At 37.0% G+C, this 15249-nt stretch overlaps 1 protein-coding gene across 1 annotated transcript in view; it reads left to right on the plus strand.

Annotated features, from left to right (window-relative positions):
* Nucleotides 1–15249, plus strand: part of LOC309415040 (potassium/sodium hyperpolarization-activated cyclic nucleotide-gated channel 1-like) — a gene marked incomplete at both ends in the record, with an annotated part of 268544 nt that overhangs the window by 17367 nt on the left and 235928 nt on the right. The window contains one exon of the mRNA XM_082012431.1: nt 13936–14359. Coding sequence (XP_081868557.1) covers nt 13936–14359 — 424 coding nt within the window. The remainder of the gene's footprint in view (nt 1–13935; nt 14360–15249) is intronic.

Genomic DNA, 15249 nt, shown 5'->3' on the forward strand with positions numbered 1-15249 from the left:
CTACTGATGCTTCTTGGTAAGTAAATTTAATGTCAAGTTTTAATGGGTTTTAATCAGGGTGAAAGACACAATAATATTTGCATATGTACATCTAGAATAATTTTATGTCTGTTGCAATTATCAATGTTCTTTTATTTTGTGCAGTTTTATGCAACCCATCCATGTTGTCATGCACATGTGCAGCTTAATTTTTCAATTCAGTATGTGCCAAAGTGTAAGTCATAATTGCAATGTATTAGTGTGCCTCATGTTTTTTATCTCTCAATTTTGAACTTACATTTGCCTTATGCATCAACTTTCTTTTTAAGTTGTACGTATCTTTTGGATCTGCCTTTGACCACCAGCAGTCACCCTAACGTGGTAGACTGTGTATATGCGCAGCTCACATACATATTTCTAAAATTTCTGCATGTATTGATTTAAAACCTGTTCTTCCTTGGGACCAGTCTTCACTCTACATGTTATACCTATCATTTTAAGAAGCTTGGGATAAGCACTTTGTCTCTCTCTTTTTGTCACATGTCTGTAATGTCTCAGTTGAAGCTAATGGGATTTATCTTTTTGTGAGCTGTTACATACTTCGGTTTATACAGAGCAGTAGAGTTTGAAAGTAAAATGTGATGAAGACAAAATGTGTTGTATCATACTTAAGTGTAATTGATATAGATATATGTATGTAAAATTAAGTATATAAATCATGTTTGTTTATATTAAATAGATCAGTTACAAATTAGTGTGGGTTTTAATGGATACATTATGTCACTGGTAGTGTAGGAGTATGAAATATCTGTAGTTTTGGATTCTAAAGGTAGTCATCTCAGTCTTGTTGCTCAGGATTTGTCATGAGGTTCTCTTACAGTACTGAGATTTTTGAATTATTTACTAATAAACTGATAAGCAGGTTTTATAATTAGACTGTATACATTCCTTGCACAAACCAATTTCTTTTGGGTTTTATTTATTTATGTTTTTATGACTGAAGCACAGTTTTAGCTAGGGCTATCTTTCATGTATCATTTTCAAATACTATTGTGGTGATTATAATTTTTATTTCTATTAAAGAAAAACTTCGTACAGTTAAACTATTCCTATTACATGAGCATTCACTCTTTGTACATGACTAAACATAGAGAACTGTTTAATATTAAAAAGATTATTAATAGCGCTTGTCTGCATTCCAACAATTTTTGTACTTTACTTCTGTAAATGCCCCAAAGGATAAAATGACAAAATTGTAGCATTAATCTAAACTGCATTTATAATGTCCAAAAATTCTTTCTGACGGTACATTATATATTAAGCTTTATAATAGTTCCCCAGGTAAAATGCAACTCCCGTAAAGGTAGGCTGAAGAGAAATATGATAACAATCCTCAAATGCATAAATGAATGTTACAAAGAGGAAAGAAATTACATGGAAGTAATGGGGTGAAACTGCAGCAAGAATAGCAAAATAGGACATTTAGGAAGCAGGACCAAAAAAAAGCAATGAAATATTCTATTAGAAATGCTTTGATGTGGAATATGGGCCAGAAATGCATTAGGTTCTTTATCATCTTCAGTTCCTATTATTTTTAATATTGAATAATGTCTCTAGTCCTCTAGGGGATACGGGGAGGTTTATGCTTTTATTTGTGCAACAAAAGCAATTCATTTTATTGATAAGACATCCTTCTGTCTCTGGATAATGCAGAGGTATTAGTTTGAGATCACATATATGTTGAACATTTCCCAATTTTTATTATGTCCATTCTAGTCTTGGAATAACAGTCCATTCACTGCATTTTCTTTCAAACTTTGGGCATGTTATGTACTTGAACATAGAGTAATGTTTACAGCAGAGAAAGAGCTCAGTAAGCATAACTCAAATGATTCCTCAGTTCTTTGAGGTACTTTAAGTTAATTGGGATGTTCTGAAGATCACCTGCAGCACCTATGAAGAAGTAAACAAGTACATTTTTTCTGCAGGATGCTTAATTTTAGAATATTCAACTTCCTCACAGTCTAAATAAAGGCAAATGTATTCACCATGATTTTGAGATATGTTTAAAAAAAACCCAGCAAACCAAACCAAACCATTACAGAATTCCTATGTGCAATCTAAAAGATGATGTATTGGGGGTGTTATATGCAAGTCTTTAAACTTTGACCTGGGATGCTCAGTATCATGAGACTTCCTCTTCAGTTTTCTGATTTTTTTGTTTTGACTGTAGTGAGAAAAAAGTGCTTGATTAATATTATCTCTATATATACAGGTATCAAAATTTAGATCTCATAAGATCAGCATCATGCTTGGGCTTATGGGGGGAAAAGTGCCGATTCTGTTATTCCCATTGGTTATTTTAGCAAGACTACACATTTTTGAATGTGTACTGGCACTGTATTTGTTAGCTCATCAAAATAAGCAATGCTTATAATCATGTCAGTAAAAGGTTTTTCTTTATATTAGGTTTCTTGGACTCGAGTGTATGGAGGGACCTGTGAATTGTAATACTATGTAAAAACATGGACTAGTAAATAAAGGTCTGGGTTTAGGATTTGGTTTGAGGGTTTTGGTGACTACAAAGCTGAATAAAAAAATGCATAATGTTTGATAAGTTGTTTAGGCTTTTTTATGATAATATAATCAAGTTAAAATTTGAGTGGCTCAGTTTCTGATTGTTCAGTCTGGGGTAGGTTTTTCAGAGTACTCGGAAACAGACATGAAATCAGAGGTCACTTAAAAAGTATGAATCTTTACTTCTGCATTTCTGTCTACCTGTCTAAGATCGGTGACACTGTAATATTTAATTAAACTTTGTCAGCTTTTTTGAGAAGTTGTTTGAATTATGAAAATTAGTAGAGAAACTTACTTCATTTGGCTGTAAATAAGCAGTATCCATTCTCACTTCTGCTTTCACTCAACAGCATGCCTGAGAGCCGTTTTCTATGTCAACATCCAATTTCTGAGAGACAAAAATCTCTGAACCTACTTTGCAGTGTTTAATTTTTAACCTGACAGTACAGTTCTCGTTAATTGCTTGAAAGTCCTTTAGCTGTCTATTCCCTGATTCTTTCCCAGAGGCATGATTTAATTTTAAAAACCATAGTGTATTCAGCTCTAATTATTGGAGGGCTCATTCTAGACACATATTAAGGTATGTTAATGACCAAAAACTGTATCAGCTGGAGTCAATGTCAGTACTACCACAAGGACATTGTCATTTAGCTTCCATAAAATCACTGCTACTATCTTTTAATCTGATCACAGTCAGATTCAGGCAATCTGCATGATATTTTGAAATAATCTTATTGCCTTGGTTTGCAATGCAACTGGAATGAGTCTGGAGTAAACTTGTGTTCTGAAAATATTCATTTGATTACAAAAGAAATGCCGTCTGTTTCCATTATATATTAAACCAAACGAAACCAAACCTATTGTTATTTATGCCAGTGAAATTCCCACAACTGGAGTTGCAGCATGTAGCTAAGAATAGAATTTTCTTCTTTATGAATTTCTGTGCTGTTTTATGTAGATGTCTATCCTGGTTTCATCTGGGATAGAGTTAAATTTTTTCATAGTAGCTAGTATGGGGCTATGTTTTGGATTTGGGATTAAAATAATGTTGATAAGGTACTGATGTTTTCAGTTGTTGCTAAGTAGTCAAGGACTGTCCATCTTCTCATGCTGGCCTGCCAGCGAGAAGGCGGGGGGTGCATGGAAAGCTGAGAGGGGACACAGCCAGGACAGCTGACCCAAACTTGGCCAAAGGGGTATTCCATACCATATGACATCATGCTCAGCATATAAAGCTGGGGCAAAGAAGAAAGAAGGGGGGGTGGACATGTTCGGAATTATGGTGTTTGTCTTCCCAAGTAACCGTTATGCGTGATGGAGCCCTGCTTTCCTGGAGATGGCTGAACACCTGCCTGCCCATGGGAAGCAGTGAATGAATTCCTTGTTTTGCTTTGCTTGCATGTGTGGCTTTTGCTTTGCCTATTAAATTGTCTTTATCTCAACCCACGAGTTTTCTCACTTTTACCCTTCTGATTCTCTCCCCCATCCCACTGTGGGGAAGTGAACGAGTGGCTGCTTATGGTGCTTAGTTGCTGGCTGGGGTTAAACCACGACAATGTCTTACCTAATGAAGCATGTTATTTAACAAATAATTTGATACACTCTTGGAATTTATCATGCTGCTGACATTAATACATTTTCTATCTCTAAAAACATATTTATTAAAAAAATCTTATTAAGATATTTTGCTTTCAGATGAAAAAACACAGATTGCTTTATGCTCACAGTCAAAGCTAGTTTAATATAGAAAATGATAGTCAAGTCTGTTCCTGTCAGGAACAAGTCTTTTTTTTTTTTTTTAAATGATGTAATTTAAAATAGCCAATATACATAAACATTACTTTGACTGTATGGGGTTTTTTTAGGTATTATTGTTCTTTTTCATCCAGCTCTTAGTCTATAATCCACTGAAGCTTATGCTTGTACTGAACCTTCAGTATATGAAGAGCCCCACAGAAATAAAATGTGCCCTCATGATATCAAATCTTACAATTCTATATGTAGTGTATTCTGGTTGCCTCCAGATTTTTCTCTCCTGTCAGCAAAGTATGGCAGTATTGATGTTTCCTTGGCTGGTTCTGTTGTATCTTACAATAACTTACCAGATCCTCAAAGCAGCACCTCTCTTTGGCATGACTGCTGCAATATGCAGTGTTGTTCTGATATGATCTGAACTTTAAGAAAATCTATAGACTGCAGTAAATTTAGGGTAATATATCATAGAATTCTAATGATAAATGATTATTCTGACTTGCTCTAGGTCAAAGCTATGGACAATACACAGAACCTTTATAAGATATATACAGTAAGATCTATCCAACTCGACCCAGGAGATGGAATAAGAGTATGGGTGGAAAACCATGGGGATGCAATCAAACTTTCACATGACTACTGAGAAGTTTTCCGTCAGGCTCTTGAGTGACTTCTGTTTGTTCATTCCAGGAGGAGTTATGATTTCTGGTAAAGAAAATACTATGAAAACAGTAGTAGGCAATACTGCCCCCTAAAACATCCTATTACTGCCTGACAGTACATACTTGCAAGCTTCTGGGTTCCCCAAACATATCCTGGGCTATAGGTTCCTTGAGATGGCTGCATATGTGCTTGTTTGCACTTGATTTCTCAGTGAAGATAACACAGCCAAGCTTGTCTGTCACTGATTCACTTTGTCTTCACTGCCAGACAAGCTCAGTAGTAAAGCAAAGATTTCCTTGCTCCAACTAGGGATTAATCTATCAGACAAACACTTGGAAACAAAACATAAGTAGAAAAATAAATAAAGCATATATCTCAAGCTTCAGTTAATAATTGGGTACCTTTCTTGTTACCCACCTTACCAAGTATACTTCAGAGATTCCCTGTTTTTCAGAGCTGTGTCCCCATTGTTTATGGAAAATGTTATCTAGGTGAATCCCTAAATACTGAATCCTGCTTTTGATGTCTTTTATTTATAGCATTTCTTATGGTCTAATTCTCAGGTAGTGAAATCCTGCTATAGGCAACTTGCAATTCTCATTTGAAAGTTAGCAAGAGCATGGTAATGTAGTCCGACAGATGAGTTACATAGTTGGTTTTGGTTTGGTGGGTTTTTTTTGAAAACAGCTTCTCTTTTCCCTCATTCTATTTTTCCTTCCCCCTCCTACATCCCTTCCTGAAGATATAATGAATTCCTTTATATAAGTGGAAATGATGCATTGATTTTTTTTTTTTTTTTTACATTTTCTTACTGAGTCTGTTAGCTAGGAGATACTGAGCTGTTAGTTCAAACTAGCAGGGAGAAGTTAGCCTAGGTATTGTTCATAGTGTCTTGGAGTTTGTAAATAAATACCTTGCAAAAATAAAAAAAAAGTAATTGTATGCACATTTTTTGTTTTCCATGACTTGGGCAGGTTGGCAGTTTTCTGTTGAGAATGCACCTCATGCAATTGAACATGCTGTCACCATGGACCTAGTAACAAGATACTTTGCCCAAATTGTCCCCTCAGCCCATTTATTGCCAGCTTGGGAATTCTAGTGTTGCATACATCTAAGATATAACTATAAGAAACACACTTATGTAATGCAAAGGGAATGTGGTATCAAGAGTAAGCACTGCCAGATGGTAGGCAATCTAACAGGGCATTTAAAAAGGGTCAAAATTGAAAATGTCAGAAATCTGATAGTTTATTAAGCAATAGACGTTGCATGTATGGGACAAGTGAGAGAGAAGTAACCTAATTTAGGTGCCCACATGACCAAATCTGACTTAATTGCATACATCTTGTCAGTAAATATCTGAAATGCATGTTTTTACTAACTTATAGGTGCTTATTGAAATTTGAAATGGAATATTAAATGCAATGATATACTGCTGGATGTTCAAAAGTTGAGTAGGATTTGTACATGTACTTATTGTGTATTTATTGAAGTAGTGGATTTATGATGATGGTTGATCTCACTGGAACAGAAGAATAAATCTAAAAAAAAAGTCAAGGTTTTTGATGTTGGAAAGAATTAAATTCAGTACCTAATAATTGTATTATTTCATATGCATATTACTTAGCTAGACATGAACTGAATACGACATAAATGATGACTTAATCCAATTAAATGTCCTGGGTTTTATTTTGCTATTTAAAGATATTAGCTATGAATTTAAAATTTCTTGCTCCTCTTTTAAACCAAAGATGAAAACTCCTCTGTTCTTGTTTCCTAAAGGTACATTTTCCTGTAGTCTGCCTGTCGTTCACATGCAGACTAATTTTCTTTTGGTGAAAGATTATTCTCGTTAAGACAGGTCTGAGGAATACTCCTTCAGTATTATATGACCTGTCAGTGCTATTCAGCAATTTCCACCACCACCTCCCTCATTCCCAAGGATTGTATCAACATTGCTCAATTTGACCATGATTGGTTCAATCATTTCTAAGCTGCAGCCAAATTTTACGTTCTTGACAGGATAGACTAAATTTATCTTTCTGTGGAAGGAATGGGAGAGCTTCAGTGAACTTCCACTCCCACACTTGCTTCTTACAGTGTGACAGAGTTCAGACTTGGCTCAGGGAAGGAGAACTAACTTTATAACCCAGGAACACAGGTGTGATGAATCTGTGTAAAATGGTAGCAGATGTTCCTGCTGGGGCTACTGACTTGTAATTCTATGAAGTGTCAGTGAATTACAGCTCATCTTAATGTTGAATGTACATACTGATTTTATGCCACTGGCAAAATGGGCAACCAGAATATGATATTTAACTTGGTTTTATGTTTCCAGTACTAAGTTTTCCATTTCTGGAACAGCTTTGAAAATGTATATTTTACCCAGTGCTCTGCACAGAGTGTGCAAATCTATAGGATGTTAGATGAAGATCCGATATGGAAGTCAGGAGCCTATCTATCTTTGGATTTCAGAATGAGTTAGGGACCTAGATACTTGTAAGCATCTGGACTCTGTGTCTGAACATCTTTCAGAATTCTAGCCATAGGGAGCCATAAATGGTAAAACTGTTTTTTAAAAAATGTCACCCATGGGTGCTGTGTATTTTCTGAATTAGTATATCAGAATAATTTGAATATGCTTCATGTTCCATTTCTGTGATATTATATACTTTGATTGTGCAGTTTATGGATCAATATCTTTTCTAAGATTATGATGAGAAGTTCTATTAATCATTTTTCACCCTTAATGTCTTGCTGTTCTCCACCAATGAATTATTAACATCTATTTGGCTGTTATAATTATTATACATCTTTAGTTTAAACATGTTTGAATAGTTCATAACTCACTGTCCTCCAAAAATGAGACATAAATATTTGGCTAAATTAAATTTTGTCTTTCTGAGGAATATTGGCTTGTGGCTAAAACCTCTTCAGAGATCTCCAAAGTAAAATGTTTTCATTTGCTGAAAGCCAGAAACCTATTTATTATATTTAGACATCTTCATTTTCAGTGAATATGGATGGACATCTGGTGTTTTATTCACCATGGTAATGAAAGGGTTAAATACCTGACAATCACTGGCTAAGACCTTAAACATGTAACTTCTTGCCTGACAAGATCAAACAGACCTTGAGCAAGTTCGTTAGGCTTCCCATGTAAATCACTGATAACAGGAACTCGGACACCAAAGAACTAGTTTAAATTGACCTCCTTGTACCATTCTGAGGCCGAAAGACTGATGAGCTAATTCGATGACTATATATGGACAAAGGAAGCCCAAAGTTCAACTAGCGGACAGCGTGAGGAAGACTATGGACGACCACCTGAGGGTGAAAAGACCCTAATCCTAATTTTACTACGCATGCTTGGACAATGTAAATGAATTCCGGGAACTCATCACCATAAGACTGCCCTTCTCAGGGAATCTGATGAATATGTATGATTTTTCTGTATATGAACTGATGTGCTTTACTAACCGGTTGGAGCACTCGTGGTGGAGCAATCCCCAGTGCTGCCCAGCGCTGCAATAAAGAATGCCTGCCTTCTAAAACTTCAAACTAAGTGTTAGAGGGTTTTCTTGCCGACTTTTTCGGTATCAGTAAAGGAAAACTCTTTTTGTTTTGCTGTATCAAAGCAACAATCATCTGTCTGTATGGGAGTAAATAACTTCCTTGGTACTTTTGCTGTTGTTTATAGTTCAGGTCATAGGTCCCCAACCACAGTTTCTTTGAGTGCTTATTTTAGAACCACTTATCAGTGGCTATGATTATAGGCAACTTTACTTGCAGGCAAACACATTCCCTTGTCACCCTTAATGTGCACTGTGTGGCTGATCTTGAGAACCAGCACAGGGGCTGTGCCATCATTAAGGAATATGGACTACTTTGTCTGAATGTTCAAATACTGGAGAAAGAGAATTTTTGTACCAAAAGACTTCAAAGTCGATTTTGAAAAACAAACACTCTGCCAAAATATAAAGTGAAGTAGATTATTAAATAATTCCCTTTTATAATTTTTTGATAAATATTTATAGGTGAAGCATATAGCAAAGCCTGTGGTTAAGTTTGAATAAATTTGCAGATCTTAATATCTTTTATTTTTCAGGTTGAAAGCTGACATTTTTCTGCAGCTTGAAGTGACTTCCTTTTTTTATCAAAAAAATAAAGGCAACTGTGATGGAAAAAACCTTTATTTAATATAAATATTTTGTATAACAACTTTACTTTAGATGGTTCTGTCTCAATGAAGATAGAATAGAAACCTAAATTTTAAATTAATTTATATATTGGTAACAAATATCTTCCAGTGGCTCAACAACCATTTCATATGACTAAATTAAAACAAAATAATTAAAAAATATATTTCAAACCTATAATCTACCATAATTCAATAAAGATTTTCAACACATAGGTTTGTAAACTTAATACATATTGCTTTTAGAAATGGATCTTGACCATCGATTTCAGTGTTGCATATATCTGTGACAAACTGTAATGGAACACCATTTTTTAATTACAAACAGCAGTACAGCCGCTGGCAAAGGTGTACTGGAAAGAGAAAGGGTTAACAGAAAGATCTGGATACAAGTTGAATAATGAAAAAAATTGATATTTCTGAATATGGTTTGTTTTAAGGAGGAAAAACCTGCAACAGCTGCATTTTATTTCTGGTAGGGATAGGTGTTTTAATGTATGAAGTATGAAATTTTGTTTTGAAAGATAATGATAGAACTGAATATTGAACTTCCTAGCTGAGCAGTCTCCTTCCTACCTGCTTATTAGTGCAGAACTCCTAAGACACGTCATTCTGTAAAAAGGGAGTCGGGTCATAATAAATACACATGGGGAAAGGCATAAGCAGGCTTGTGGAAGATTACTTCTGTCATTTCATAAGATATTTTGTCTTGTACACATTGTTAATTGATGTTTTAGAGAGATAAATTGATACAATGAATTCTGTCAATAAAATATCAATATAATAATAATACTAATATAATTTTCAGCATGTATATTTGAGTGTGTACATGAATGTTTCCTGTCACCGATCAACTCGGGAATTGAAACCATTCAGCTTAGATGTTGAAAGTGAAGACTAATTTCCATCCTCTGCTGGAGAGGATTTGGACCTGTACATTTACTTTGCATAGCACTTCTGGCATGGATACTTTCAATATCAGTATCACCTCTCAGTTGTTCTGCTTTGACAGAGCAAAAAAGTGAGAACTCCTCTCTGGTCTAGTGGTTGCCTTCCCTGGGAAGAAGGTTTTGGTTCCTGCCCTAGTTTATATTTGTTTAGGGAAAGGAGAACGTCAGCAGTGTACCTCACTTCAGGAGATATAGTATGTCTTGGGGGTTATGAATTTTCCTGAGAGGTGGGAGATTCTGGGCTCAGCTGCCCACAGATAGATGAGGAAAGTCACATGGATTTTCCTATGCATTGGTGAGAGCTCTAGGTATTGAGCTGTTTTGCAAAAGGAGGATGCGTGTGACGTGACCCCTAATGATTTCTCATGTTGCTTTGTTGTGAATTTGAACTTTCTTTTTCCTTTGCTTTTCTAAAATGTGTCTGAAACATATTTTAATTCTTTTTCATCAAAGTATAAGTAAAAATGAAGAAAATGATCATTTTTATTTGTTCTGAATGCCAATTCCTCAGTTTGGAATAGAACAGAATGTTTTCAGTTGGAAGGGACTGTTGCGTTAAGAGACAGAGCAATTTGGCAGAAACTAAACCCCCTTGCTTTCCAGTCGATCCTCAGATATCAGAGGGACTGGGGGCGGCTGAGCTTAGGTTCTGAGTGATGCCCAAAGTCAGCGTTAGTAGTCCGGTCGCGCCCAACACCTTTGTTGGACTATCACGGGTCCAGATGCACTACTAACATCACACTACCTGCTCAGCCGGACACCTCCTGAACTAACACGGCCGCACTCAGAGGTACGGTCGCGTTCAGGGACCACACACGGCTGAGTCAATCAATAGTGCGATTTATTGAACACACGGCTGAGTCAATCAATAGTGCGATTTATTGAAGCAACAGATATACAGGTTCTTTGGATTGCCGGTGATAAATTCACTGTCTGCAAAGCACGTGCAAATACCAAAAATATGAGTAATACTACTTGGCTATAAACGCGTTAAAAGATGTAAAGTGACTCTATATAGAGATTTCTAAGTTTCCCGGGGAGGCACTTGGTATGACCAAGGGTTCGAATCTTACCCAACGGCGTCCCAATGGGGGGAAAGAGAGGCTCAGCCCATCGACTGATCCCAGAAGTTAGGGTGGTACACGACGATGGTATCTTCCCTAACATCCAGCTCTTAAAACATTATTTTATAGTGTTTTACTTTGCAGGTGGAGCTTGAGTGACTCTAGTCATACATACCTTTATCAGGATTGGTGCAGAATTCTCTCGCTTCGCGTTTAAAGGTACAGACTAGGAAAAATTCAGTGCGCACGCTCATTGAGGAGGGGTCGCACCTTGGGGGGGTGGTAGCTTTTGAGAGGGGTGTGTGTTTTAGTATTATAATGATATTATACTTAGCAAAGTTCACTCTAAGTACAGCACTTCATCAAAGTTGACAGGTCCTTGGCCCAGGACATTGTAAGCGCAGCTTATCAATGTACATCCTGTGCATCCCTAAACTCCCCTGTTCACAGAGTGTGGCCGCGAGGCCTCCACTCCGCTCCACCCTCCATGTAATCTCTCCCAGAGTCAGCACACCAGGCGCCCCTGATGTTGCCAACATCCAAGGCTGTCCAGGGAGTCTCCATGGCACAGACCCGTTGTACATGAGTGCTACGTTCCACCTGGTTTCAAGGCTGTTCTTAGAGGGTAAATTTCCAAAGTACCCCTCAGCGATTACTCCACAGGGACCTACAACGATCATCTAGTCCAACTGCCTGACCATTTCAGGGCTGACCAGAAGTTAAAGCATGTTATTAAGGGCATTGTCCAAATGCCTCTTAAACACCGACAGGCACGGGGCATTGACCACCTCTCTAGGAAGCCTGTTCCAGTGTTTGACCACCCTCTCGGTGAAGAAGTGTTTCCTAAATTCAAGTCTGGACCTCCCCTGGCGCAGCTTTGAACCATTCCCATGCGTCCTGTCCCTGGATATCAGGGAGAAGAGATCAGCACCTCCCTCTGCACTTCCCCTCCTCAGGAAGCTCTAGAGAGCAATGAGGTCACCCCTCAGCCTCCTTTTCTCCAAACTAGACAAACCCAGAGTCTTTAGCCATTCCTCACAGGACATGCCTTCCAGCCCTTTCACCAGCTTTGTTGCCCTCCTCTGGACACATTCAAGTACCTTAACAGCCACTTTAAATTGCGGGGCCCAGCACTGCACACAGTACTCCAGGTGAGGCCGCACCGACACTAAATACAGCAGGATAATCACCTCTTTTGACCAGCTGGTTATACTGCGTTTGATGCACCCCAAGATGCTATTTTCACTCTTGGCTGCCAGGGCACACTGCTGACTCCTATGGAGCCTGCTGTCAACCAGCACCCCCAGATCCCTTTCTGCAGGGCTGCTCTCCAGCCGCTCCCAATCTATACTTGTGTCCAGCGTTACTCCATCCCAGGTGCAGAATCTGGCTTTTGGTCTTGTTAAATTTCATGCCATTGATGATTGCCTAATGCTCCAATCTATCTAGATCCTCGTACTGCTCTGGTGTCCATGTAGTTCTTGCAATGCCTCTGTTAGTAACTAAAGTATTTTATGTTTTTTATGGGGTTGTTCTGGAAACACAGGAATACTGATACCTTGCATGGAAATGTATTCAAGTCATAGAATTGCATAAGAATTTAGGTCAGGAGGAACCTGTGGGAGGTTAATCTAGTCCAACCACCTGCACAATGTAGGACTACCGAGTCAGATCAGTTCTCAAGCAGAACAAGAGGGTTATGCTTTGGTTTCAGGCTTTCGCAGGTTCAATTTCAGTTCTTTTATTGAACAAGAATAACTTTCTTTGACAATTTAATGTTTAGGAGTTAGCAACATTTTCTTAAAAACTGTTTGGTATATATTACCATCCCCTGGAAATCTTACATCAGGATGGATGGATGTTCTATGGAATAGGTGGGTTTATGCACCATTTCTATAATAGATACTAAAGTTATGAGTCTGTTTTTCTACCATCTGTATCAAGCACTATTAGCAGCATTCAGAGGGAAGTCTTTAGATACTTCTGGAACAAAACAGTGAAATGCAGTATCCATTTTATGGAATGGAAGTTGCAATTATTATTGTCCAGACTTCTTAGCTAGCTCTGAAAGAAGATAGACTAACAGTCTATCAATTCAGATTGTAAAAGTGGATGAAGGTTTTGATCTTATCTAATTTTTGTTTCTATTTTTTGCTTCGGTGCTTTTTTTCTCTTTCTATAATTTTATTCTAGCACTGTAATGGTATGAGTACATTTGCAAAGAGGTACTTACATTTAATGTATGTTAGACATTTGGGTTTCCATTTGGATAGAAGCCTTAAAAAAATTGCATTGCTAAAGCACTTGTGATGGGCACCAGACATAGTTTTAGTTATATAAACACAGTGATAGGTTTTGACAGGAGTCTGGAGAAGTCTACTGAGTGCCACATATGCACACCTTTCAGATATGCCATGGAGTGATAAGCCATGGTACTGCCTTTATCCTAGATGCGTATTCTTGAGAAGGAAAACACATAATGAAATGTATTAATTACTTTGTCTTTTCTACTGAATATATTGAATGAGTTAAAACAATGAGAGTTTACTTAGCATTAACAAAATATTTAAGCATTCTCATATATGTTGTATCTCTATACAAAAGCATAGTATAACTAACCTCATTTTGGGCAAAACTGACACTGAGTTTCAGTACTGTAATTAATTTGTATAGAACCAAAAATGTACTTGAGGTGAAGAAACAGCATGATAGACCACATTACATCAGCTGTTCTGTTTCTTCCTTTTTTTAGGTTTTACTGGGACTTAATCATGCTCATAATGATGGTTGGAAACCTTGTCATTATACCAGTTGGAATCACATTCTTCACAGAACAAACAACACCACCATGGATTATTTTCAATGTGGCATCAGACACTGTTTTTCTATTGGACTTGATTATGAATTTTAGAACTGGGACTGTAAATGAAGACAGCTCTGAAATAATACTGGACCCTAAAATCATTAAGATGAATTACTTAAAAAGCTGGTTTGTGGTTGACTTCGTCTCATCAATACCAGTGGATTATATCTTTCTCATTGTAGAAAAGGGGATGGATTCAGAGGTTTACAAGACAGCAAGAGCACTTCGTATTGTGAGATTTACAAAAATCCTCAGCCTGTTACGTTTATTACGCCTTTCAAGACTGATTAGATACATACACCAGTGGGAAGAGGTAAGACAGATATATATGGTTATAACATAATTTGCGAAGATCTTATTCCTACAAAAAACTATTCAGGTCTCTCCGAAATGCTACACACAAACCAGAATGGAATAAAGAGGTTTTTACTCCCCAGTTAGTGTAATTACATACAGGTGCTAGTAGAAAAGCCTTGTTGGAAAAAAGCATGAAGGAGTAACCATCTTCTGTCTGCTAACCACAGAGACCAAAAATATGTTTGGGACCATCAGCACAACGAGCATGGATGGGCTCCTTTTGAGAATATTAGAAATTTTAGCAACCACCTAAATCTGCATTTGAGTTTGGTGACTAGCACTTAGACTTATGAAGTTGATAGTCTTGTAATCACAGAGAACTTAAAATACATGTTCATATTTTTCTATTTCAGGAGAAATTGAAACCATTTATAATTGAGTAGATTTCCTAGAGTGCTCATTGTTTGAAGGCTGTATATAGGCTGCATATATCAAATGCGGACCTTCTTCATAAAAAATGGGTAGTTCAAATTTTGAGTCATTTCCTTCTAAACTGTCAACTCCACTATTTCTATACGTGACCTTATGCTGCCTGCCAATTTGGCATGGTGATGTTTCTAGGAAATTATGGCATTCCCTAATTTGGCATGCTCATGGCTAGGAAGTGTTTAATGCTTTGGCACATAGCACCATGATTCAGTCATTTCATTTCTTGCCTGTCCTCATTTCTGTAGTTCTAAATATCATATGTTTTAAAAGGAAGTGCTAAAAACATAGGAAAAAATAACTGCTGTTTTCTAAACCTTTCTTGCAGCAAGTATAATGAGATTTTGTAAAGCATTTTCACAGAAACACTTTTAAAATAGATTTGCATAAATTTACCTATTTTAATAAAGATTTATTTAA

This window comes from Phaethon aethereus, assembly GCF_964289735.1.
Source record: "Phaethon aethereus genome assembly, chromosome: W".
Taxonomy (NCBI): domain Eukaryota; kingdom Metazoa; phylum Chordata; class Aves; order Phaethontiformes; family Phaethontidae; genus Phaethon; species Phaethon aethereus.